Here is a 27971-nt window from a genome sequence, read left to right on the forward strand (position 1 = left end):
AGATAGGTGAAAGACTGCCTGGACCTTTGAGGCCTTGCTAGTAGACCAGTTACAAGTGGCATTCCTCAGGGGTTGTGGCCAATAGTGTTTATCATATCCATCAACAACCAGAATGATGGGACAGAAGGCACCACTGGCAGCTTCACAGATGACACCATACTGAGGGCAGTAGTCAGTATGCTGAAGGGCAGGGCTGCCATTCAGAGGGACCTTAACAAGCTTGAGGAATGGGCTGACAAGAATCTCAAAGATCAGCAAATGCAAATATAAAGTCCTGCACCTGGGATGGAACAACCCCACACAGCACAGCAGTACAGGCTGGGGACTGACTGGGTACAGAAAGGATATGCAGAGAAGGACCTGGGGGTTCTGATGGACAGCAAGTTGAACATGAACCAGTAGCATGCCCTCGCAGCAATGATGGCTAACTGCAACCTTACTAACAATGTAGGTAGAAGGTTGAGGTAAGTGGTTGTTCTCCCCTACTCAGTACTTGTGAGGCCATATCTGGACTACTTTGTCCAGTTTTGGGCTCTGCGGTACAGAGGATATATTGACAAACTGGAGCAACTCAAGCAGGAGGCAACTAAGATGGCTAGGGAACTGGAGAACATCATGCAAGATGATAGGCTGAGCTCAGTTTGTTCAGCCTGGAGAAGGCTTAAGGGGATCTACTTGCTCTCTTCTAAATCAGGGTGTGGGTTTGAAAAGACAGACAGACTTCTCAGAGGTGCACAGAGAAGGGCAAGAGACAATGGTCAGAAGTTGAAATATAGGAAATTCCAATATAGGGTAAGAAATTTCATAAGGGAAAAGGTTATTGGATTTTTCACATAAAAGTATTTGTGTTTGTGTGAAACAAATCTACCTACATGTGGAAATGCATACTTAAAAGAAAAGCCGAAACATACAACATGTAAGAGAGCATGCACAGCACATCTGTTAAAATGACTAGGCATGTTTAAAAGTAATGTGAAAATTACTTTTATTTGAAGTACTATAAAATAATTTAAAACTATTTCTGCAAAGATCTCTGGATACAAGAAGATTTAAAGGTCAGGAGAGATTCTGCTACCTTCAAAAAAACACAAAGGTGGATTATGCAGATTTTCCAATGTTTCTACCTAATGGAAGACCTAGCTAATAAAATCGTCTTGCTAAAAGAACAAAGTGCTGCACGTATCCAGGCTGCTACACTGTCCATGTCACAAGACAACAGGTACAACCTTATCAAGTTAGTAGAGCATGCTTATGTGCTGGTTATTAGCTAAAAAAGAACGTTAACAGGACTTTATACATGCTACCTGTAGGGACTTCACTGTAATAGGAATTCCATGTTCTGCTTTGAGAAGCATTAAATAAAAATGTAAAAAGGTAACAGGGAAGTGTGAGAAGTATAAGACAGAATAACTTGAGTATCAGTATGCCAACAAAACTTTCAGGAATCTTTAACTGTCCAGTAGACAAAAATGAAGGATCCCTTTATTACAGGCAGTTGTTAATGATGCAAGGTCCATTATAATAAATACAGATAAGTATATATAGTGTACATATAAAACTAGCACAGAAGGAGTCTTTGTGCTCCCAGCACACTCCATAATGAGTAGATCTGTTTTAGTGAAGATTTCATTCTATTTAAAATTAAGACTAAATTGACAGGGAAGAGCTATAGATACCAGCAACTATATTCACACTTGATAGTCAACGGGAAAAGATGAACTAGAGTGAAACTTTCTTCTACGTTTTGATGAAACAACTCTAGCATAGCAATTTAATCACAGTAGTAGAACTTGGAGCCCCCCAAAATGACGAAGAGAAGTCATTTAAGATTTTTAAAGATTTTCTTACAGGAAAATCTATTTCAATTACGCTTCAGTAGTCTTTTATGTTGCTTTTCCCTAAGAATCTAAATTTCCTTGTTACTTTTGTTGTCTACTGAAAAACCATTAATATGTACCAAGCATAGCACTACCTCTATTTCTTTTTTACTTTACTCTCCTTGCATAAATAACACTCTGTGCTTGAAGAGTGTGTTAAAACATTAGTCAGTTCTGGCAACAACTGTATTGGAAGCATGCATGAACACCTATAGTATATATTTAAGTTTGATCATGATATTAAAAGGTCTCCATCTACATATTTATCTGTGCTTCTATCTAAAGTAAAATTTAAGACAATAATGTGTGCACTGGTTTGAGCAATATTAGATATAAACACTTAAAACAACTTAAGGTATATGTTAATTTTCTTTAAAGGGTTAGTCCACTTATTTTAAATATTCACAATGTATAAGACAGAAAAGGTATTCTACTGTTTCTATATGATTTTCATGCCCTGAAAATACTAAGCATCTGCTGTGAGATAGATGGATATTATTATGGCTTTAACAACTCTCTTTTTAAGATGGAAAAATGGAAATACAGAGGTTAACTGGTGGTTGGCCATTTGTATTGTGAATTAGTGATAAGAGTGATTCTGAGACTAATCAATCTTTTAGTCCATGCTGAGAATTTTTTTTTTTTGAAAAGTAATCACAACTTGATTTATGAAGAAAATTATCTCCCTTTAAGGGGACAACTCTATATAATTATAGAGACTATTCCTATTTTTACTATCTATATTTTAAATCCCTATTACCTATTTCGTTTATATTTTTCTTTTTTTCCCCCTACTTCTTTTCACTCTGCTCAGGGATACAAAATGAAAACACTTGGAAACTAAGCTAACAATTTTGTGTCTTACAGGGACCCAAAAAAAGACATGAAATTATCCATTTTGCTATTCAATATTTTGATTAGCAATGTAACAAGATACTGTCAAAACAAACAAGTATCATAAAAATGCATAATTTCATTGCTTAGTTTTTCCTCATGAATACAAAAACCAAAACTCTAAAAACATATTTAACACAATTGCAAAGAGTTGATTTAATAATATAGTTCCTAAATAAACCTCTTTTCTTATTACTGTTTTCTTATATTAATAATTACGCTTTTTTAAATGTGATTTTTTTTGTTTTGCAGTGTCTGTGTTTAAAATATCCTAAAACAAAATGTTAAATTAAGAAAAGCTGGTAATTACACATTGTTTTAAGAACTTAAAGCACTAATAAGTAAGTGTAGAGCTTGAACAAAAAACATTACAAGGGAACAAATATCAATATTGGACTGTATCAGACTACACTGGCTGTATAAACAATGGCACATACAGCAACCTGGCCACTCCACAAAAGAGATTCACAGCAAAATTATATAGACAGGAAAAAATCATCTCAAAAGTTATTACCCATTCCCTAGAGAGAATGATCAAATAAAAAAAGAAGCTTACCACTTTTAGTAGAGAAAGGATACAGAGGATTCAATGAGGTGCTCAGAGTGCCTGACAGTCTTAACTTGGAGTGTGGTGACAGCAATGATGGCACAGGAAGCGAAAGATTTGAGCTCGCCTGTAATAGGAAAGGCAAATCAGAAAATGAAGTGTAATTTCCTGGGTTACTTACTGATGCAACAGCTAAAAGAGAAATATTTGATTACTCTAAATAAGTATTAAACTCTAGGGGGAAAAAGAGTCAAATGGATGGTAAACAGCAATTTCAAGGGCCTTTTTTTAGAATATTTGAAAACACAAGATTTGGAAAAATTATTGACAGAGCTATAAATGGAATTCCATGTTTATATATGGACACAGAAAATATCAAGCAGTGACAACAATGGAACAGAACTGTTTGAATTGGCTACTTCTCTTTGCATGTTAGTGTATAAAATAAAATTACATTTATATATGGTAACAAACTGAAAAAATGTAAAATAACTTCTCATTTTAGTATTTACACTACACTGCATCTAAGAGATTACTTTGTATTAGAACGAGTGAAAAAAGGTTAAACCTATCCTAAGTCAAAATTGATTTCTGCAAATTAATACAGCATATTTACACCAAAACACCATACACTTTCTTTATGCAAGTTACACAAAAGACACCTGCAGTATATGTCCTTATTTCCATAATAACAAAGATAAGATAAAATATGCTATGGAGTTTATTTGCACACACGCAGCTATCACAAAGCGTAAACTTTTCTCAAACTTTATTCTTGATATATTTTTTCATAGGCTCTCTGGGATAATATATTATGAGAATCTGAAGTTTTTACATGATCAAATACAGAATTTTCTTGTTTGTTAAACATATTTTCATTGGCTGCCTTTGTAATATGACCACAAGGAAAGGAAAACAGACCTTAAACAAAATGTTCTTAATTATCTTCAAATGAAACAAAATTTATGCAAAAACTTTTAAGAGAGTGATTTACACAAAACAATATAATTCTCAACACTTTCAAAAAAAAATCAAACCTATTCCGCAACTTAGAATAAATGTATGTGGTCACTTAACCCAAATGAAAGCCCACATTCAGTGGAACACTTCCTTTGCCCCCATAAACTTTAGTTCAGACTCTTAAACCGTAGTTGTGAGCCAAAATATAATGATGATATTTTGCCAGTTTTCAATCTACTGGATTCTATCTTCTATTTAAAGAAATGGAGATGGCAAAAACAAAGTGAAACAATAACTTATTTCCAAAAGTTATATAATTTATGTAACTATTTCTGTCATTTAACAATCATTATGCAATTCAACAGGCTTCAATAATGCCAACACATATACATTTTTACATGTTTAATTATAAACACACTTACATATGTGCTTACATCCCTTGGACCTAAACACTAATATTTAATCAAAGCTTGATGCAAACTTTCAGGTATATGACTGTTTATCTGAAAACCCTAGTCAGGTTACTCTGCACGTATTTTTAGGGCTTTATTATCCATAAATCAATTATAGGTTAAATTATTACTACACTAGACCTTCATCTTACTGTAGGTGGTTTTCATCCAGTAACATGGATGTAATTCTACTGAAAAGTATGTGATAAAAACTGTCTTTTACTCTGTATAATGGAGTACTGTCTCAGCAATTGCATGCAATTCTAATGACTATATTCCAAAACTGACACGAAAGAAAAGTAAGACAGAAGATCAGATTAAACACTGAACATGATACAAAAGCGTAACAGCTGGATTTTACTGGAGTGTATGAACACAACTGAATGTTAAAAATAGTAATTGTGAAATGTAAGCAGAATGAAGAGAGGGCTGTTTTACTGAATAAAAAAATATTTTTATATTTTATGTTACATACGTAAGTGCTTTTTTATGTTACATATGTAAGTTAAGTTTTCTTTGATATGCACAAATATGGTGGAAAGCCATTAGCTTACGTGTTTACTAAAACACAGAAAAATAACTTCCTCTACAAACATGTGAATCCGAGTTTTCCAATGTTTCATCATCTTCTGTTACTGACTTAACTGTAGTGAGAAAGATCTCCCTCCTGCATGAATTTCTGGGTGAGCGCACACTGCATTTTTTTCCTCAATGAGTGAAACCTGTGTATGTTGTCCAGGCAAGTATCCCCATGAAAGTTTTTGGAATTCCCTTTCAAATTTGTTTGATATCAAACAAGTGGTTCAGAAATTACTAGGGAATGAAGACAATTTGATTATATCAGCCTTTGGAAATCAAGTTAAACACAGCAGAGCAAACTATTCAAAACTAGCACTTACAGATACTTTTCTGCTTCGCCCTACAGAGAAAAAAAAAATCAGGAGAAACTTGTCTTGATTGTGGTACTTGAATGAAGAGATATGAAAATCTGTATGTAAATTATATCCGTACAGAATTTAATTCACTTCTATTTTCCTGCTGTATTACTCAAATACACTCATTACACACGGCAAATAGACATGTATATTAGAAGATTAAATATGTTCCTGAAGTTTCCTTTTAAGAAAATTGGCACTTTTAAAATGCAAACTAAGTTCTATCTTACTATCCTTCCTTCCTCTCCAAGCCCTTAAAATAACAAGACAAAAAAGGCTTTTATGAAAGAGATATTCAAATGAAGTTTGAAAAGTTTTAAATTTAAGAAGTCTTACAAGAGTGACTCATCCCTTCTTAAAGGCAGTGAAGCTCATCTATATAAGCCTGCCCATCTGAAGTAAATACAGAATCAGCATTTTTATGATCTTTGTGGCACTAGCTCTTAAATATTATTTAAAACTCTAAAAGGACCAAAGAGAAAAGAACAACACTGTAAGACAGGAAGGAAGCATTCAGCTAATAGTTGCAGACTAATGATTTAGCAGAACTGCTTCCAGGTGAAATATAATTACCTATGAAAAGCAATTAATTTTCCTACAACAGACACATATAAAACTACCTATAGAACAGAGTGAAGCAATCATTATTTTTGAAATGCATGCTGTGGGAAAGGATTGCTACATACCTTTACAACAACGAGCAAAGTTGGCTAAGATAGCCAAACATCAATCTACTTATTTTTCACAACAGACTTCGCTTGCTTCATGCAAAAACCACAGCTTTATCAAAGACACAGTTTACTACTATCCCAAATTGAGTAAAACTAAGTTATAAAATTAATGTAGTTTTTGTAGAGGTAAAAAAATACCTGCATAATTTTTGCCAAGTTTAAACAAAGCTGATTTGCATTTTCTTTTTTGTGTTAAGGCAGCTCTACGCAAATTATGCAAATAAACATTTTCAGTGGAATTAGTTTTCACATTAAAAGTGAATTTAATGAGATTAAAAAAGGGAATACTGCAAGACTTGACAAGTTGACAATAACAATTTCTCTTTTTCCTAAGAATGCAAATTGATGACCTTTGCAACCAATATTATCAGCATTTCCATATGTACTTGCAAGTCAAATCAAGTTGGCCAGATCTATAGTACCTCTTATTCTTTCAGTTTTAGGCTTCCCTTTTGAAATTTTAGGCCTTTAGGACACTCTTTTTAAAGACAGTTAAAAGGTTATTAGACCATGATTTTATAGAATTTAAAGTTGACAACAGAATTGAAATGAAAACAAAACACGAGTTAGGCTATTTCTTTTTGTCAATGATGGAAGAGATATAGAAAGAATAATATTTAACTTTAAGAAAACAGTGCTACAATATAAGTTTGAGTCAAGTTTACATCTACGTAAAATCAATTATTTCTATTACAGCAGTGTTTGAAGGACTCCAGCAAAGACTGGGATTCCACTGGGGTAGGTCCTCTGTAATCACGCAGACATAGGCAAAACTGAAACACATGGACTACGTTTGCCTGAGGCAAGCGTGTTCCTCTGATAATCCCTACAGTTCTCTTACTCTGATCATCCAGATCAGGAACCCATCTGGATTACAATATAGCTGCCTTGTAACCTGAGTGCCTGTTGCTTTTTTTTTTTTCCCCCCTTACTTCTCACATACAAACCCAGAGGTGTTCAGGATATCCATGTGAAAATAGAAGCTAGAAGGTGCTTGATCCTACTGTTTAGAGATAGTCATTGTATACAGATCATGTGTCTTGTCATACAGTAATTTTATATATTCAAATCCTTAGTTCTGCCAGAGAGTTCTTGCACTTCTATTACAGTCCTTACCACAAAACCTTTCTTCCTTTTTTTTTTTATTGTTAAGAAGAAACTAAGACTACTATAAACATTTGAACTAGTAAGTGTCTTTTTTTCTGCCAACAAGGAAAACCGAATTCTTTGTACAAGACACAAAACAGTTAAACGCAGGCTAAGTTGTGTAAATTCAGTCGTGAAGCACACAGGGTATGACCCTTCCTGGGCTGGATAAAACTGGTATTTCAGCATAACTACATGCCGGCATATATGCATTTTAACAGAATGGCCAATGACCAATAGCAGCAGAAGGTCTTTCTTAGTAAGATCTAAGTAACTTGCATAAACCTTTGCCTCTTCCGAGGCTGGTTATGATGCTTCCTATCAAAGAATATGGCCAGGAAAAAAAGGAAAAAAAAACAAACAAAAAAACAATGAAAATCCATGATTTTCTTTACCAGTTGAAAGGGGGGGGAAAAAAGTCCATTTTTTTGCAAATGAAAAATGGATCTAACTTATGTCCCAATCAAAACAAAACACGAGAAGGTATTAGTCTTACGATTTTACTTCTCTTCCTTCTAAGAAAAATGGACACCAGAAAGTCTTCTGACTTACAGCTTGCTAAATACGTACAAAGACCTATTCCTCTATACCTGTTGATAAAAGACACTAGGGCATGACTCTTTAAACACAGTACACAGTTCCAGGTAATCATGTAAATACCCAAAGACATTTGTAAAGTCATCCCTTCCCCCACCCCGCCAAGCATTTGTCTGGATCCTAGGCTTTTCCCATCATATATGAAATCCTCTCTAGGTAAGTTTTCTGAACATTATTGTTCTGAACAAAAGAGGGACTTTCTATAAACAGGTTTGCACTTCACTGAATTGGTTTAAAAATTATGCATTTAAACACAAAGTTTAATCTAATTTCTTATGCTGACCAGCCCCAATTTGATTATTCTAAAGATTAACTCTAATGTAACCATAAAGAGAGAAAGCTAACAAAAACTGACCACATCTCCTCAGGATAAGCAGCAGTTTGGGATGAAAATATAGGAACATAGCCCTTTTTTTGAATGAGAAATGAACTGCTTACCTCAGCTGACAAAAAATTGAAATAATCGGTGAAAATTTATTAAAAATCCAGAGAGATTTTATCTCATCTATGCGTCTTTTACTCTCAGTTTACAGTATCTCAGTATTTGGGCCATGAGCAAATTCATAGGGGTGTGCTGCAACTAAAATGGAAGGTTACCTTCTGCACCCACCATCTTGTGACACATCCTATCCCAGCCCCAACAATGGTCTGAAGTGAATTGAATCAGCGCATGTTTAAGGTAACTCTTGCACTGAAAGTTCGCAGAGGTCCTTCTTGTTAATGAAAACTGCTTTCCCCACACCTTGGTGACAATAAGCCAGCTGGCACAGGTGATATAAATTGTTTTCTTTCACCAGCATGAGTGAATCTAGCTTTCTCTGCTCTATGATATGAGCAAACATAGCATTACTCAGATATCCCTGTTTACTTTGTTCAGCAGAGAAAAAACAAACAGTGAGTAACTTTTCCTTAACACTGTACAAACATTCACTGAGAGAAAACTAAGATGACAAAACAGGAAATAGAATTAAAAGACTGATCAGTAAAATTCATACACATTTTATTAAAATGCTTAACACCATTTTATTTTACCCTCCGGGAAAATAATTATAATGGCTACAGATTTATGCTGAAAATGAATGCAATACATTCCTCATGTCTGACATACTTTCTATATAAAACATAAGCTACTGAGTGAAATATAAGGCTATGAAAAGGAGGACAGAGAATTAACAATATAGTAGTGGAACTAAATCTTCTGTCACAGCTGGCTGTAACTTACTAGTGCTAAATTAGATCTCTATTCAAATAATCCTGCCAGCAAGAATTAAAAACAGGTACCCTTGGCTGAAAGAGCGACCCTGTATAAATACTTCTGCCCTAATGCTACAACTAGATTCATACAGGTCACTTACTCCACTTGAGTAAAAGGCTGTGAGCGTGCAGATTTAAATTCCAGATTCACACTAAAACATGCAACCTCTCCCTTTCATAATAGGAATCCATGTATACAACAGAAGATTAACACAGTACCTCATTAACTTATAACATTAAAAGCCTTAAGAAATAATAGAGAAATAGTTTGAAATGGAAAATCCTACATCTATTGCTAATGCTAAAAATGCTCGGAGAAAGGAAAAAAACCTTAATATAACTAAATAACATATTCAAGGAATTGAGAAGCATCTCCATGACCAGGTATTTGAAAGTACAGTCCTAACAATAAAGAGACATTTTAGTAAGTCCATTTCAGCTATTGCTTTAGTGAAGTGAGATTTCAGAATTCTAATAACAGATCTTATTAGAGATCTCAGTCTCGCTGAGGATCAGACCACATACTACCAAGCTGGAACACATATTTAGAGTGTTTTACCTATTCCAAGGTAACTACCCAGATAATGACATTTATTTAATGGTAAATGTAATATACCTATTTTCTTTTATCACTGAGTAAGTGTGGGAATGAACACTAGCAGTTACTGCAGAGTAACAAATTGTGGTAAGTCCATACAAGTTAGTATGAAGATAGTGTTTATATACTACTCATGTCACATCTGTGCCCAAGTTTATTCATCTACAAAATACAGACAATAGTTTCTTTTCTTTCATGTCTCTTTGACTGTGTTGTTTTATATTTTATCTGATGTTGGTTAAAAATGAAGAATGCTTAGACAAAAATTTTGCTAAATGAAGAAATATTTTAGATTTTAAGGATCTGACCTGCTTTGTGAAATTTTTGTATAGAAAAAATACAGAAAAATATAGTTATTTGTTCAACTTTTCCTAATACAGGTAACAGAATCTAAAAGCAATTTAGAATGATGTCCAGTTGCCGTAAAATGTCTTGGAATTAAAGCTGGCAAAAATAATGAATTGGCAATGAAAAATATTTTTATGACCATTTCCAAAACCTTGCTTTATAATAAACTATTGCTTAAAGATATACAATGGAAAATTCAGGCAAAACACTCATGCATCAATAAGTACTTTACCAATATAAAGCTTCCAATAATACTTCAGTTATTTTGTATTAACAATTGCTTTGTGCAATCACAACCATTCAACACTATTTGCTTGGCAAATGGGAAGAAGCTTATAAGAAAATCGTGTATCTAGTAAACAATGTGCTCAAGGTTACAGGATTTCAGATTCCAAAGTGGTTCCACCATGGCTTATAAAACACATCCTCGTAAGTCTGCAGCTTGGAGTAGCTATGTTTAAAGTATTAATTGGAACAGAATTTCCTAAAAAAAGAAAAGCATATCCTAAGATTCTGAGGAGGAAAACTGGATAAAAAAGAAAACATATTCAAAAGCACCTAACTAATTTAAGAGTCCTCATTCCATTGGAATGTATTGCACAGGTCATCAGAAAAATGACTGCCTCTTTGCCTGTGATGTTACACTGTCGTGTTCTGCATGAAACTGATAATTAATAAACCAACTCCCACACTTATCATGCAGTGGGCCACATGGATCTTACTTGGACTCACTATGAAAGCAAAACTATGAGAAAGCCTTAATAAACATTTTAAAATTCAAATGAACTTTACGAATGTGATATAATTAAAAGAGTATTAGTAACTCCTCTGGAGAATTACCACACAATCCACTGGTATATAACACGATAATGTTCCATTTATCACTATAACTTTTATATATATTTTATACTCTGTAACATAAGAATAGCTATGCTGAATGAGATCAAAGATCCATTCTCATGTTCAACAGTGGACTAGAGCAGATAGGTACATAAAAGTCTAGAGAGATTTTCCTCCTGTGAGGCCCTTCCACTTTCATCAGTCAACAGTTTATGAATTTCTTGAGCTTGAGTTTGAAGTAATATCAGTTTGTCGCGCCAATAGCTTTTGCTGAATCTCTCCTTTATGAATTTGCCTAAAATCTCAGTGAAAACATTTACATTTCTGACCTCCGCAGCACTCTGGCAATCTTTCAATAATTTCAGTGTTTGTCCCCACTTCAGCTGTGAGAAACAGAAAAAAATTATTGTTTTTCTCTTACTATTCATGATTTTATGTATTTCTAATCACATTTCCCATCTCAGTCATCTCCAGTTGTCCTTCTTGCAAAGCTGAGAAGCTGTAGCCAGTTTAGTCTCATTTTATGCAAGCTCTTACGTACCTCCCAGGATCTGTCTGCTCTTGTTTGAACATTTTTTAATTTTACTAGATTCTTGTTCAGAATCCATTAACTAATTACTAATTACTATTGGCCAGAACTAATTACTGTGTTCAATACATGAGTTCACCCTGGATTTCCTAAGTAGAAACACACAAGCATCCTCCCCACATAGTTTGGCTAGTGCTGCATTAAAGAACAAAACAACAATCATTTAAAATCTAGAAAACCAACCAATCATATTTTCATCATCTGCAGCTAGCATTCTGAAAAGAATATTATTTTAATAATAACTGTTTTTATACAGGTACCTGTGTAGTGGAAAAGGATCTGTTCACAGATCTGCAAACTGTACAGTTACATATAACAAACTTTATAGATCAAATCCCATCTGTTGAAAATGGACATATATGCATAACTTGCACATCACAGTTACCAATATTTTTTTGCTGATTTTATCTGTTTTCTGCTGTCACTTTGAAAACTCAGATTGGAAAGGAAGTTCATAAAGGATGAAAAAAGTACACCATGAGACTCTAACCCAATGCCATAAGGAAATACTCTCTACAAACATGCAACATCTGATGTTTAAAAAGGCAAGCTCTATATATCTCATCTCTCTCTTTTCTTGTTCTAGTATTTCAAATCTTCTCCTTTACTTTTATCATTTGACTTCTGCTTAATTGCTTGTGCAGATAATACGCAATGTGATTCCAGAATATCACCTTGTAATTAGGTGATACTATGTAGTTAGTTAGGTATCCAATAGGATAATATAAAATGCAGAATCATTACCGTGTGCACATATAAATAAAATAAGTTTAACAAAAGCAGAATAAAGGTGAAGAAATATTTTACATCCTGTTTTCCACTTAAAGAAAAAAAAACAAGTTAACAGTAAGAAATGCACAACTATATTGAAAACGTATGAAAAAAATTTAAAAAAATGAAGGATAAACTTATCTGCATGAGAGGACACTTTTATCCATACGTATATTTAGCAAGTTAAAAACTTCAAGGAAAAAATCCTGATTTTAAGAAAAAAAGACCTCAAAATGCAGAATGCAAATACTAATTTAAATCATATTAGAAGAGTATTCATTTACCTTTAATAAGATACTAATTTCACTAGCTGTATCATTTCATGGATCTTACTTCTAAGCTTTCCTAAAAACTCCTCAGCTACAGCTTTTTTGTTTGAAATAAGAAATAAAATTACACTTTTTACAACCATGGAAGGCATAATAGAAAAAAAAAAAAAGGCTTTCTATCCATTTGCAAGTTTTCTTTGAGAGCAAGTTAAGAAAATTCTATGAACTTACTCAGAGCAAAAAAGAGGCTTTAAAAATACTGTAAATTTCTATCAGCACCTCCTCTGACAGTGTGTAGAAGAATATTTTGCATCACAGGTATGATCAAGTGAAAAAGCTATTTCAGCCTGCAGAGACACCATGGCATCTCCCAATACCTGACCAAAAATATTCACAAAATTGGCAATGTTTTAACAAGGGTCCTAAGTACTTAATACATTACAATCTTCAGGTTTTCCATCTTCAGGTAGAAGCTGTAACAGTTACTGCAGAATTCTTCTCTTCCTGATCTGCTCTGAAACCCAGAAGTCAAGCAAGGTATTTCAGGATCTACCAAATACAAGATAATCTGGAGGACAGATCCCTACAAGACTGACAACAGTAGCATAAAAAAATATATATACATAAATTCAGGGTCTGGCTCTGCCTCTGAGTCTTTGTAGTGGACAAAAATGACAAGCTTCCAGCTTCTTCCACTTGATTGTTTAGATAATATCAGTATCATGCTTACGTATTAATTAAAAAGCCTACACATCTTTTCTGAAAAAACAGTGGCTTTAAATGCTATAAATTAATTCTGTTTTAACACAATAAGATATGTTTTGAATCTCAATTAAATTCTAAAAGGACATCATCTGGAATGATGGAAGTTCAGTATATTTGTTGCAATCTAAGGTAGCAAGTTTCTGGATGACCTCACAGTCCCTATTCTCTTAATACATTCTGGCATAACAGTAACTACAATCAGTGAATAACAAATTCAAACAGTTTTAGTTAGTTCTGTATATAGGAAAGCATATTCCCGTTTATATTCTAGTTGTCTATTGTAGCACTTCAAACCCCCTAAGTATCAGAATTTTAGTAATTACTTTGATAACCTTTAGTCAAAATTAGTAACTTTGATAAACTTTTAATAACATTTTCCAGAAACATATTGGGAAGTAAAGAAGTCTTGAAAAAACAAACATTTTAATTATTTAGAAGTATTCACATATTAAAGAGGGAAGGCAGCCTTGTTGCAGGGTTAGTAACACAGAGTATATATAGATTTTGTTCTTAAATGCTCCAAAGTTTTTCTTTTTTCAGGCTATAGCATGATAGTTTTGACATTTAAAAAGTATTATGTCACAGCGAGGATGTTATAGCTTTAAAAGATAACTCCCCATAACTACATAACATATATTACCTTCTCGTTATGGAAAGTTATAAACAGGTACTTTGATTGCTAGATGGAAGTGAAATTCTAAGTACATAAATAGCAACACTGAATGAAAACCATTTAGGAGTTCTTCTGATGACTAGAGATGTTAAGTGTACACTTGTGGGTTAAGTGTTTTCCTATTAAAAACCATTATGAATAGAACATACATTAGCATTAGTTCCTTGAGGCAGAGATAAATAATAATTGCTGCCAAGATTCAATATAGCGTAATTTCTCTATGGGGCAAAGAAGCCAACTCTCCATTCTGGTTTTATAAAGAAATTCATATTTAACTTCTAAAAATGATACAGAAATACTTTTAACATGTATGCTGTAATGCTATAGTGAATTGCTAAAGCTTTAGCCCAATATTCAATTCTTTGTTCTAATTACATAATTTCTGGGCTGACAAGAATTGGAATATAATAAAGGAAGAGGAACTTTCTCTATCATTCATCAAGGTTCCTCTTTAGGTAGCAAAGAAGAAAAACAAACAGGTTGGTTATAAAAGTACCTGGAAAGGAGGCATTAGTCACAATACAAAAACTAGAATTCATATAGGAACAAATTCCTCTCAATTTCTATCTAACTTAAACCAAATTTTAATCTATTCACATTACATTTTCAAATTAGATGTCTAAGTTGCAGACTTTCAAACGTGGCACTTACAAGTTATTTCTATACCTACTGGTTACTGCTGTTAAGTACATCTATATTGTACCCTGAGACCTCTGTGCTGGTCTATCTGCTGCAGAGACTCCAATACCTTTGTTTCATAAAACATGTGCCCAGGCTTGACCTCAGGCCAGGTTTACTGTCTACCAGGTATGCTCCCTGCATGCTTGTTCCAAATGGCAATCCCTATGTGTCCGTGATGAGGCACTGGCACACAAACACGACCCACAGACCAGTACCAAGTTTACACAGCTTCCAATACCTCTTTTACACAGTGTCAGACAAATACATACAAGATATCACTTGCTCCCTCATCTGGAGTTTGAGTTTCCACCCCTGTCATGGGGTAGCCTGCCACTGTACATGTGGTATAATAAAGACCCCTTACTGCATTTTCACAGGACTAAGCATCTTGTACCATCATCCCAGCCATATTAGCACATCCTTGCATAGGCAGCTGAGTAACTGGTCACAACTTGTATGAGGCCTACTTTGACTAACACTTCAGCAAAGCACTGATGTGAGTACACATTCTAATGAATGTTCCAGGAGAACCTACACGTACATACACATCAACATACATCAAGTTTTTCACATGCAAAAGAAAGCTGCACACATGTATATACACACATTTGAAGCTGTAAATCCAAACTACAGATGAGTAGAGAATTTAAGCTTTAAAGCTGATATATTATCAGGATTTATATGGAAGGTGTCATCATTTAGCCATGGATATTGTCATCAAATTGTGTAGGWCAGATGTCAGGGAAACCACGCAAAACTACTGTCCTTGGGTAAATAAGCATTATTTCACACTCAAATATAAAATTCTTCAAATTTAAATTAATGATTACAAAGAAGGAAGTCAAGATATTAAAGAAAAGTTCTATATGGAAAAAATGTTTTAAATTTAAAAAAGTTGAGCCCATTTTTAAAATTAAAAAGTGTTCAACTGAAAAAAATGAAAAATCCATGAGAGCATTTTTAAATAACAGCATAAATATTTTTGAACTAGCATTTGCCATGTGAGTTTACTAGTGTCTTCACAGATGGAGAATAATCAGAGAGCATGTCAAACATGTAACATTTAAACATGCTGATTAAGGCCAAAACCTGTAATTCCAAAGCTTATTAAAAGTGGTTCTGAAATAACTACTGTGTTTAGTTCTGGAAGTGATGTTATTGGCAATGTATGTATGCTTTATTAATTTTGCCTGTAATTACTTCACAGTCAACATTTATCCTAGCTTTCCTAACAAAATGAGGTTTACGTACTTACATTGATAGTACATCAGTTTCTTGTCCTCTCAGTGTCCCCTTCTCCTCTTTACAAGTCCTACCTTCTGTCATCATTCTCCCTTGCTACGGCTTTTCTTTCTTCTGTTGCTCTTTTCCAACTGCTATTCAACTTAGTGACATCAACCTCTTCAGCCACCCAGCATGGGGCCACCCACGGCCTCCAGGAAACAACATTGCTCAACAAACCTCGCTAAGTGGCCAAAACTTCTCTGGCAGCAGGACAATCTAGTGGTGGTGCTATTGGGAAGTCGCTTATCTCATGACTGTCAGTGAATGTCAGAGGACAACTGATCAGTGTTGCATAAAGTTCAAAAGATGAAGACTGTCATTCTGAAGACTGGGGAGAATCACCTTGACTAGAGAGGTCTTGAACATGTCTTTGGGTGGAACCACATCACTAAGCCTGCTGCCCAGGATTATCGTGTGGAAGAGTCCAGAGGAAAAAGCCACCTCCTGTGCCTCTCTGAAGTTCCTGTTCTTGGAACTTAAAAATACCCCTGTGAAAGAACGTCAGCATCCATAGACTTCTCTTCTGCATAATCCCAGCTGCAACCCTCATCAACAACTCCCTGTGACAGTGCCCATGATTTCAACCAAGGTATGCATAACGCTCTCTTACACTTCTTCTTACGGTAGAAGAGAAGAACAGAGTGTACAAAGCTTCAGGTGGAACCACAGAATTAGTCTTGGGACTGCAAAGAGGTGATTAATATCTTTGGTTTGACCAGGACAGCTGTTACAACTTTAACAACAGTGCAAAGACTGATGACATGGTATCAGCACCATGCAATTAAGATCCCATTCACAGTTCCATAAGTATCAGTGCAGACAAGTACAGGCTGGAGTGGTTTCCACTTATTTGGGATGTGAGGCTTTAAGAGGCTGAGGTTGTGTTTGTCACGGTGATTATCTCCCCACCTTTGCATCCTATTAAGCACAGAAAATTTAATGGCTCCCTGCCCTCCATCTAATATTCATGGTGAACACTGATGGCACAATCCTAATCCCCCAGTCACACACCTTTCTGCCCAGAGATCCTGCATAGCACTGAGTAGTCAGTTTGGGTTTGGGGAGCCAGGGGTTTGTGGGAAGGGTGTTAGGTACAGAGTTCCTTTTATTCCTGGTTTCAGTGGGCCACCAATACACAGGATATCAGCTGTGGGTCACGTACCCCAGGGAGGATGGAAAGGGATGCCCTATCACATCTCATATGCCATGAGTCTACACCACGTATCATAACAGCGTGAGATGGGAATGTAGATAAATGCTCCATTCAGTGGAGGCTGGAAAAACAAACAAGGAATAGACATTACCATGGTAGACGTCTTCTGCCCTTTCTGTTTTCATTGCCTTACACCAACCTTCCCATCTACACTCCCCGCCCAAATGCCTAGCTGCTCTGCCTTCCCCTGCTTCAAAGATCAGCAGATCATAGGAGAGACTCTCCTACAGCACATGGCTGGCCATAGCATAAGGTAACTTACCAGTTACTGGGTAGAGGAGTGACTCTGTTCTGAGCTCTACTTCACCTGCCCTTCAGAGAAACTAGTCAGGGCAAAAGTAGACATCCCAGTACACCCACTGTTTTGCAAAAAACTATGTCCTTGAGAACCTGGGGGTAGGGAGGATGGCCACAGGTAACAAACTGCTGAATTGTATCCTTATACAGTAAAGGACTGATAGGATCGCTCTTCTCTCTTCCAGATTCCCTTGTTCAAGAGGGGCCACAGGGGCAGAGAAAGCCCCCTCCCTGAAAACTATATCCCCCCATGGCTGTCAGCAGGAGGCAATATACACCCTCTCATAGAAGGCCATTCTGCAGCAGGTAAGATACTGAAGAAGGAAAGAGGAAAGAAAGAGAGGTGGGAAACACTAGCTTGGCCTTCACTGTTGCCCAGCTACAGCCACCTGACCCAGCAGTGTGGGGGCTGTCCAGAATCTCTCATAATGCGGGAAGGTACTGCAGGCACATAACAGAAATGATCCTGTCCCTGCTTGGGAAGGAGCTACCACTGTCCTCTGAGTCTGATGCTAGAATACAGAAAATGAGTATCATAGGTCCTTTTGATGAAAAGAAGTCTCCTCCTAAGATCACAGTGGTTCACAAACCCCTGCAAGGAAGATCTTGCAGTTTACATAATCATCAGTGCTCTGAAGCGGGCATGAGACTGGATGTGGATTCTTTCAACCACCTTCTCCTACTGTTTGGAAACCCAGAGTGAGAGAAGGCTCAGATGATCTTTCTGACATCTCCCACATCTATGGTCTATGAGAAGAGGGTTTGGAAGATGGTGTCTGAGACCTTGATCATGATTCTGCTCACAATGGAATTGCTCACTCCAAACTGCTTAGCCTTTGAGCAACAGGAGTTTAGGGCTACAAAAGTTCAGCAGCTGACAGTTATTCTCTTAAATACAATTATAGGCTCACGCCATTTCATCTACAGGAAACCTGTGGTGCCAATTCAGGCAGAAGGCCTCAAGGTACAATTTTTTAACGAAAAATTGGTGCTCATTGCTGCTGTCCAAGTACTATGTACTATGTGATTCCACTAATCCAGATTTTTCTCCCATAGCACAGAACCTCTGGCTAGTCAGAGGCCAAACAGTTGCAATGATAAGGACTCCCACAAAATCATTATCTTCTTCCTCAGAAGAAGAATCTGGAAGAGTAAGAATCATTTCTTTTGGGATGTCTTCCTAGAGCCCAAAGCAGAAGGTTACATGCTCCATTCTTTCCATATTGTGCCAGTCTGGCTGATAATCAACTCAGTGGTGGTTCAGAGAGAAGCAACCAGGGTGTCACTTGTGGATAAACAGGAACAAAATGAGCAGAAACAGAAACAAGGCTTGCTTCCTCCTTCCACAGGTAATGGTGGTAGCAGCAGCAACAAGCTACCATTTTCCATGTTAGCCACAGTATGGTATTTCATAAAGTGGTCCACTACAAGCAAAGGTTTATGGGATAGCTTTTCTTTAAATTGTTTCCAACCACATGCATAATTTGGATTTTCAGGCCAGGGAATGAGACTAGATCTAATTGAAAGCAAACTCCTGGAAGCATGACAAGTGTAGCTACAGGTCCTTAGCAAAAACTGCTTTCATCTACTAATCTGCTTCTTTTGTGCTTTACTAATTACTAATGCTGAGAAAGTCTAAAACTACATGAAATTAATATATGCTCAAAAGTACTTAAAAATGAAAAATAATAAGCAGAAAACCAAACACAGTCCATGTCATTCTAAACAGCAATTAGATCTGCAGAGTGCAATTCAGGAATATTCTGCATTCTAAAAGTGAATAGACAAAAAAAAAAGTGAAATTTCTTAAGCTCAGCCATAATGATCTGGGTAGTATATCATATGAATGGCAATGGGAATTGACAAAAGAATACCCTATCATTGACACCTGGTAAACAAAAGTAACTTAGCTTTATGTGATTAATCTCTTCTGAATAGCTGCTTTTAAGTGCATTAATACTAGTGAGACATACACTCATTTCCAGAAGAACAAATCCCAATACTATATATGTATATTACGTTACATATAGCAGTCCCAGAATATGAGCACTGCCTGAGGAAACTACACGTTCCTTGAAAATAACAAAAATTTGACTTACTGTAACAGAATCAAGTTTTTGTTTCACCTTCCGCATTCTCATTGATGCTCTTGCAACGCTGACAAACTGATCTGCTGGAGACATTGTTGAACTTTGTTGTGTAGTAATTTCAGAAAAACTGCTAAAAATTTGTGGCCCTCTTGGTGCAGCTGTGGTAAGTGATGAACTGAGATCTTTTACAATTTCAGCTTCCAGCTGTGCAGCTGTAGAAATAACCAATATTAATGTCAGATGAAGCCTGAAATTGCTGTGAAAAAATTAAACAAAAAAAGAAAACAACTAATTTGAATGGCTACTGCCATGGCCAGACATATCTTTACTGAAACACCATCAAAATCTGTAATAATAGCGCTATTGGGAGAACTTCAAAATGACGTTTGACAATCCTAACTCTTCCCAATAACAATATCTCCCTTCCATTATTTGTGTTCAGTAACAGCTCATACTGAGCTGATTTTATCGTACTGCTGATAAACAGTGAAGAGGGAGGGAGGGAGGGAAAAAGAGTTTTTTTTTTTCAAAAGCAAAAAGTATATAGCTTGCACTCAATTCAAGTGAGCCATTTTGCTAGGTATACTTCAAGCTACTACTTTTTCCAGCCTAGTTCAGGTGAACTTACTATACTTGAGGAAAAATTCAAAAGTTGCTAAACAAATATACAGGCACAGGAGTCATTCTTAGGAGGCAGCCTAACCTTCTTGAATAGGATACTTTTGATGAAAGTTGTGCTCACTCTCATTTAAACAACAGGCTTGACTTTTGCAACTTTTATACTGTGGTCTTAGGCCAACAAAGGTTAACAGGATTCTTCATGTAAGTTTTGTCCAGGATATTTATAAAACTTTAGTCTATGTAAAACACTGTGCTACTGTTGGAGCCTTAAAAACTGTGCCAGTGACTAAAATTAGTATTACTATATGATTAACTCTTTCAACTCTAATGCAGTAAGAGTATCTTCTGAAAGCGAAGTGTGTGCTTTTAACCAAAAAAGGAACAAAAAGTTAGTAACAGACAATGTAGAAAAGACCACAACCTATGCAAAGTCTTACTGTCACCAGTGACTTAGTTAAACAGTCAGACGATACAAATAACTACCAGTGTGATCTCTAAATATACACACACATATATATTAAAATACCCTATTAGCTTTTTAAAGACTCACTGTCTATTACACGGACAAAATTTAAAAAAAAGTCTTTCAACTATTGTATTAGTGTGAGACGAATTTTCCATTGCTTTCTAATACAACAACTAAAGAATGCAGATACCTTACTGGGCTGAAGTTTAGTACTGAATATTAATTATGAAGTCATTCCACTTTATTTTCCTGTAAGAGTCAGCCAGTTCAATAGACAAATAACCTAAACTGTGAGATTTGATATGAGTAATCTCATTAGTACATGTTATTTAAAAAGCAAATGTATAAAGACAACATTAACTTTATGAACAGATGTATACTGCAAATAAAACTAAAGATTTATAATTTACTGTATAAATATATACCTAGATATTCATAATTCATAGATATTCATAATTTACTGTATAAATCATATTAACATTATCTACCATCAAGATATAACACAAACTCTGAAACTATGCCCTTAATTGAAAGAATGACACTGCTAAACCTAACCACAAAAACGCAAAACCAGAGAAGCTTGTAAAGGACCTTCTGGATTTTATTCTGCAAACTAAAAATGCAAAGGCAGAATTTATCACCATTTTCTCTTTAATATACAGATAGCATGAGGGATAAACATATCTGTCACATAGTCACACCAGAGACTTACCTATGTAGAGAACATCTGTTTAGAAAAACAAGCTATACTTAATCATGTTACATTCATTTCCATACAGCTCCTCAAAATTATTTGTAATACAGCCAGCACAAAATGCTGAGACTTCCATTAAGCTATTCATTAATTTTCAAAATGATCATATTGTCTGGCTCCATAATCCACCTTGATACTGAAAAGGGGATTCTAAACAGCTGTATAACACTGCCTACATACCATAAAGTGCTGTAAACACTGCACAGAGTAAGATACAATAGCAGATCTAAAGCTCTGATTTGGAAGATCAGTCCCTCCCAAACAAATTCAAAGTCAGTTCTAAATAAATCTTAAACTGTTTTTAGAGATTTCCGCATAAGTTATAACAGAATCACTGAAGTTGGAAGAGACCTCTGGAGACTAGGTAATCCAACCCCCTGCTCAAAAGCAGGTCACCTAGAGGAGGTTGCTCAGGACCTTGTCCAGTGGGGTTTTGAGTATCGCCAAGCATGGAGATGTATATTATTACATGACTGTTTTCTTTTTCCTTCAAAAGAAATAAAAACACTAGCAAATCACTTCTAAAAAAATAAAATATTTACAGTTATATGTATCAAGAAAGTTTCTACTGTACCTTTATAATCATAAATGTATACAAGTATTGGCTGGTTTTGACCAAAGGCACAAAATGACACCATGTGTTCATGTGGATGAAAGGCAACATCACGAAGTGGAGATGTGAAGGAGAGTTCGGAATATATGGCCACCTGATCACCTACAGAAGTGAAATATAGTTATTAATACTATGAAAATGTATTTGATAAAGTTGATTAATTGCAACACTTTGTATAGTTCCAAAGCATTAGAGGAAAGGTATTTTTTAGCTTTTTAAATAGATAATGCTTTTGAAACCTTTTTTTTCTTTCTTTCTTCTTATCAAGGTAGAGCAATCCTCTACCTAAAAAGCCAAAGACATACTACAACACAACAACATAAATGATACTCAACTGTAATATGGCAAAACTCAAGTACTTAAGGAGCGTAACACTGTTTGGATTGGTCAAAGCTTGTATTACTGCAGTGTGCTGACTGCCATGGCACTGTAAATATGTATTTTTCAGTCAATTTCCTTATTGAAAATTAATATTTGGCATAAGATAAAAAATATTCAATAACTTAAAAGCCTGTATTAAGTCAAAAAATTAGTGCAGTTGCAACAACTGCAGGAAACCCCAGAGGATGCATCAGGTTAGCTGAGCTGTGTTGTTCCGATAAGCAAGTTCCAGAAAGGTGGCCTTCCACAGTATTTGCTTGTGCCTGCATTTTGCCAGGAGATAGAGATCCTAGCTGTGGATTTCCATTATATGACATTGGCAACAGGAGTGAAAGTTGAGCACAATATTATTTAAAAAAATAAAATTAGCTCTTAACTTGACAGCATTATGAATGCAAGTAAATTTCAGTGTGTAAGCAAGACTCAAAGCCTATTAAAAAAATAATGTAGTCTCTCTTTTTACTTTTATTATCTTTTAAATGTTTCAGACAAATTGTGCAGTGGCATAAGTGTAAGCTAATTTAGTTGGAAACATGAAAAAAATTAAAAACAGAACTGTTGGTTAGCTTAAAAAAATAGTTCAGTATTTTTACTTTTAGAAAATTATTTAGATTATAATTGGAGACAATATAATGTCACCAAAATCAGAAGGTGTTTCTGTTACATCCTGCTGTCATTTTTGTCCCTTCTACCTCACTGTACAACAAAGACGACAACTCTCTTTACCTTATCTATATATGCTTTGCTTAAGATTTTTCCAGGAAGACTTTGGTAGTTACTTGAAAACTATTCAGTTCAAGGAATAATATATGAAGAAACTTTGTACTCCAAAGTCCTTGGGAAGGAGAAGTAGTTGTTCTCAACAACAGCCTAATCCCAAAATCCCCCCTGCCCCCCCCCCCAAAAAAGAAAGACTGATTTGACTTAAACATTTTTGTGCATTCTGTTTTAAGACCCTCATCCACATATAAAAAACTGCAATACACAAGGAGCTGAGCCTAAGGTGCTCCATTCCTGCTGGATATAACAGATGCTACCTCTGTCTATTTATTTATCTCCTCTAGAGAATTACATCAATTAGATCTTAGAGGAGAGGATTAACAATAGTTATTTAAAAGGTGGAGTAAAGGTTTAAGGATTTCAGAATATTTTATTGAAATTTTATTCCATACAAAATGTTTTCAGGAAAGCTTACCAAATGCCATCCCTTCAACCTTGGCAGCCTCACTTAATACCATAAAATAATTAGTTACCTGTTTCTGGATTCCAAACATATGCCTTTCCATCTTCACTTCCCGAAAAAAGGAACGTACCACATGGTGTTAAGGTGCTGTGAATCTTTTCTCTGTAATTTGTAGCACCTATATATTTCTTTGTAGCTAAGCTAAAGATAAAAAATAGTTTGCAAGTGTGGCAAATACTTTCATAATAAACACTCGAACATTTTATCTGTCAATCTTTCCCTCTGCACATCAGAAAAATCAATACACCTTGCATCCAAAATAGATATGCAAGCACCACTTTTTGCAGAGTGCAGTTGTTCACCCTTCCTTTTCCCTGGCTTTCATAATGTGCCTGAAATTATAGATCAAAGTATGTATCATTGCCTTTGGCTAGAGTAAGGAAATATTCAGATATAGAGAATGGATGTCATTATAGTTATTTGCACCTTCTTGATCCTTGGCTTTGGAGAAAACAGGCAAATTGGCACTATTATTCCAAGCTCTGCCAAAAGAGTTCATTATGCTTCCTGAGCTTGATTACATCTCAGTAGTGCTTAAATTTATCCAGAAGCACCCCTTAACTCTTTAGTCTAATGTCTCCTTGACTACAAAAACAGTAATACAATCAACAAACTTCGGGCAGCAATATTAGTTACTATTAACATTGCTATTGTTAATATTATTTTGCTGCTTAGGAATCCCAAATCTTCTTCAGCGAGATACTACTGGTCAGCATAGTAATAATGACCTAACTGCTGTTAAACATTTTGCAGGCATCATGTAAGAGAGAATTTGCAACAGGATTTAGAAAAGTGTAAGTAAAAAGGTTGTCTCAAGCATGAGGTGCAAGTTGGAAAGAAGTATGAAAGTTCACAATCAAAATGGAGGCTAATACAGGAATCATACTATGATACACAGTTTGAGGCAAGGAGAACAGGGATAGGCCAAGACAGCCCTCAAAGGAAGAAGATAATTTTTAAAATGTGATTAATAYTGCAGAAACAATGGAGATGTTGGGGAAAGCACATTACTTGACAAGCAAGAGAAAAGGATGCTTTAATGATCACAGTGCAAAACCATATTAGTCCAAATAAGAGTTTTAGTTGCCTGAATGAATAAGAAAGATAGTATCTTTGAGATGTCATGTAGAACAACTCTATAAGATGTAAACCTAACTTGCATATGAAAACCTAAGAAGTCTGAACCAAAAACAAATCCCTGATCACATACCTGAGTGACAGGATAGGAGCATTATCCAAAAAGATCAAAAAAGAAAGTTGAAAGAGGACAATTAAGAACAACTAGCTGCCACTCAAAGTAAATTATGCTGATCTGTGACCTCCACCCCCTCTTTTCTCATGCAAGGAAAGAACAGTTAATGCTGACATGTAAAATTATCACTGCTGGGCATCTGACCCCATGGTTTATTGATAGACTTAAGCCAATGTAACTGTGGGCTGCGGTCAAAGCAGCAGTCCTTCTGCTGTCCTCTCCACCCTTATTTTCCCAGGCTCCCCCTTGTTTCTTCTCCAGTGTTTTGGCAGCTATCAGATGGGTTGGATCAGATAATTGATTCAACTGAAGACTAATCATTTGCTTTTTTAGGCTGATTTTTTGTCGGATCAGTTCACTGATCTGACTTAACCCTGCACCACAAGATTTCTAGAGTTGATAAAGCGGAAATGTTGGGAATATATGGCCAAAGGTGTGGGAGATGAGGAGAAGAGGAGATTGTGGGTCCTATTGATGGGCTGGCTTAAAATAATTGTGAAACTGCACACCATGTTAACCCTTTTTTAGAGGTTAATATACATCTCCATTTTTCTCTCACAAACTACAACTCTCTGCACTCTTCTGGAATGGTAGTGACAGAAGACCACCAGCTTCAAAAAACTACAGGATCCCTCTGTTAATCCACTCATTTCATGCTTGGATTAGTTTGTCCTTCTACCATTGTCATTCTAATTTATTATTTACAGTAAAAGCTGAAGAGTGGACTATAAGACTGAAAAGTCTTCAGCTAGTTCAAACACTCAAACCATATATTATTTTAAGAGTGAGATTTCTTGAAAGAGCGTATACGTGTACAAAAGCACATTCTAAAAGAACATAGTTCCTTGTGCTATCAGAGTCTAAAAGGTATTTCCCCTAGGCAATTTTATGTAGAACACCGGGGACCTTTGATTGTCTGTGTGTGTGGGGAGAGGCAGACATGAAATTAAGGATAAATCATTTACAAAGAGTGTTCATATCTTTAACATGACATTCCAGAAGGGAAGGTTTGGCAGCATTTTACCAGTGTATATAAATAACTGATGGCAAGGAGTAAAGAAGATAGAGCCAGACTCTTCTCAGTGGTACCCAGTGAAAGGACAAGTGGCAACGGGCACAAATTGAAATACAGGAAATTCCATTTAAACAGGAAAAAAATTTCCTGTGAGTGTGAAAGAACACTGGAACAAGTTGCCCAGAAACATTGTGGACTCTCTATCCTTGGAGATACTTGAAACCCAACTGGACAACATCCTGAGCAACCTGTTCTATGTGACTCCGCTTTAAGCGAAGGTGTTGGACTACACAAACTCCAGAGGTCCCTTCCAACCTCTGTGATTCCAACTCAATGATTCTGTGATCCTCTTGTTTTTTTATTGTAGCTTATTATTAAAGCAATATGTTCAAAACACTATTAGAAATGAGAAATTCATCAAAAACTAGGTTAAAATATCTCACCACCTAATCAATATAGCATAATAGGTACATCATTGTATTATTTAATATCTATGATGACAATCTTCATTCCATTTTATCATCAAAACACTCTTTTAAAGAGTCTAACCAATGAGGAACTAAGACATGAATAAATGTTATTATTTCAAAGCTATTTCAGGCCCAGATTACATTTTTAAAAGTGAATTTAATCTTTAGGAGGCTAGGGCCTTCATTTTCATGCTGTCTTAAGCTCCCAAGTCATCTAGTCATTTTTGGATATTCCATCTATCCGAAGTGACTTACCCAATATCACACAAAAGGTTTGTAATACAGCAGGGTTTTGAAATCATTTCCTAACCCTGATATTGCTGTCCTTAATTATTAGGACATCTTTCTTCTCTACACGTATTTAATAATTTTATGGCACCTTATTTCCCGGCTAAGTAAATTTTAAAACAGAAGGAAGTATGCACTACTACCAAAATCTACTTACATTCTGAGATCCATAATTCTCAGGGTACTGTCTTTGGCATGGATTAATAAACGTCTTCCATTTGGGTGTACCTCCAAATGATTTACTGGAGTTCCTTTAATATCATTTTCTTTTATTTCCTACAAAAAGAGACAATAAAAGAATGGATTCTGTTATAAGATATCACTAATTTTGCAAAACTGGAAAATACAGTAAAAATGGTAACTTCTGTGTTTTAAAACTCATGTTTGTATCCTTTAGTTAATTTTAGTTTTGCATTACTTTTTTTCCTCCTTCTTCACTATTTGATGAAGAAACACAGTTTGTTCCTAGATTAAGGCACTATATCCTAAGCAATCAACTTTTCACAATCGCAAGGCAGACTGTATTATGACTATGAACTTCTGAAACATGCTTGATGGCAGAAAAGCTGATTGAACATTAGAGAATAAACTTAACACATTATCATCTGCTAATATGATGTTATTAAATCTCAAGCATTTTTATGTTTTCTATACAGAAAATTAAAGTTGCAAGACAATCCAGAAATCCTAACTCAATGAACACAGCACGTTCTATCAACCGTTTTGTACCATTAACAAGTTATTTAAAGAAAATAACACCTTTCTAGTTAAACAAAAATTAACGTATAAAAATAACTGAATTTAAATCAAGTGACCAGATTTGGAACAGTACACATAAAAATTACAATGCTAATTCAAGAAATCTGTATACCTTATTAATGCTCCAGTGTTGGAACAGATGTTGAGAACTTCCTTTGACAAATGTATCCCAAACTATAATCAGTCCCGAACTATCTCCTGAGAACATGTGAAGCCCTGTAAAATAATAACTTCATATAACCAAAAGAATGCCAAACAAAGGAACAAATAAAGAAAAGGATGCATGAACAAGAAACAG

At 35.4% G+C, this 27971-nt stretch overlaps 1 protein-coding gene across 17 annotated transcripts in view; it reads right to left on the reverse strand.

Moving 5' to 3' along the window:
- AHI1 (Abelson helper integration site 1) overlaps window positions 1–27971 on the reverse strand; it is a 129090-nt gene that overhangs the window by 72499 nt on the left and 28620 nt on the right. For 14 of the 17 annotated variants that reach the window (XR_003254902.1, XR_003254903.1, XR_003254904.1 and 11 more), the window contains 6 exons: window positions 27786–27889; window positions 27072–27190; window positions 23900–24030; window positions 22227–22367; window positions 19821–20023; window positions 3328–3445 (listed from right to left, as the gene is read on the reverse strand). Coding sequence is in view for 14 of the 17 variants with exons in the window: in XM_026074205.1 (XP_025929990.1) it covers window positions 3328–3445; window positions 19821–20023; window positions 22227–22367; window positions 23900–24030; window positions 27072–27190; window positions 27786–27889 (816 nt within the window). In the remaining 3 variants the exon portion in view is untranslated. Of the gene's footprint in view, window positions 1–3327; window positions 3446–10839; window positions 11563–17147; window positions 17486–19820; window positions 20068–22226; window positions 22368–23899; window positions 24031–27071; window positions 27191–27785; window positions 27890–27971 lie in introns of those variants that run through there. The other 3 variants (XM_026074212.1, XM_026074218.1, XM_026074210.1) reach the window with 3 other exon arrangements.

The sequence above is a fragment of the Apteryx rowi genome, unplaced genomic scaffold (genome assembly GCF_003343035.1).
Source record: "Apteryx rowi isolate R43461 unplaced genomic scaffold, aptRow1 scaffold_381, whole genome shotgun sequence".
NCBI classification, from domain to species: Eukaryota; Metazoa; Chordata; class Aves; order Apterygiformes; family Apterygidae; genus Apteryx; species Apteryx rowi.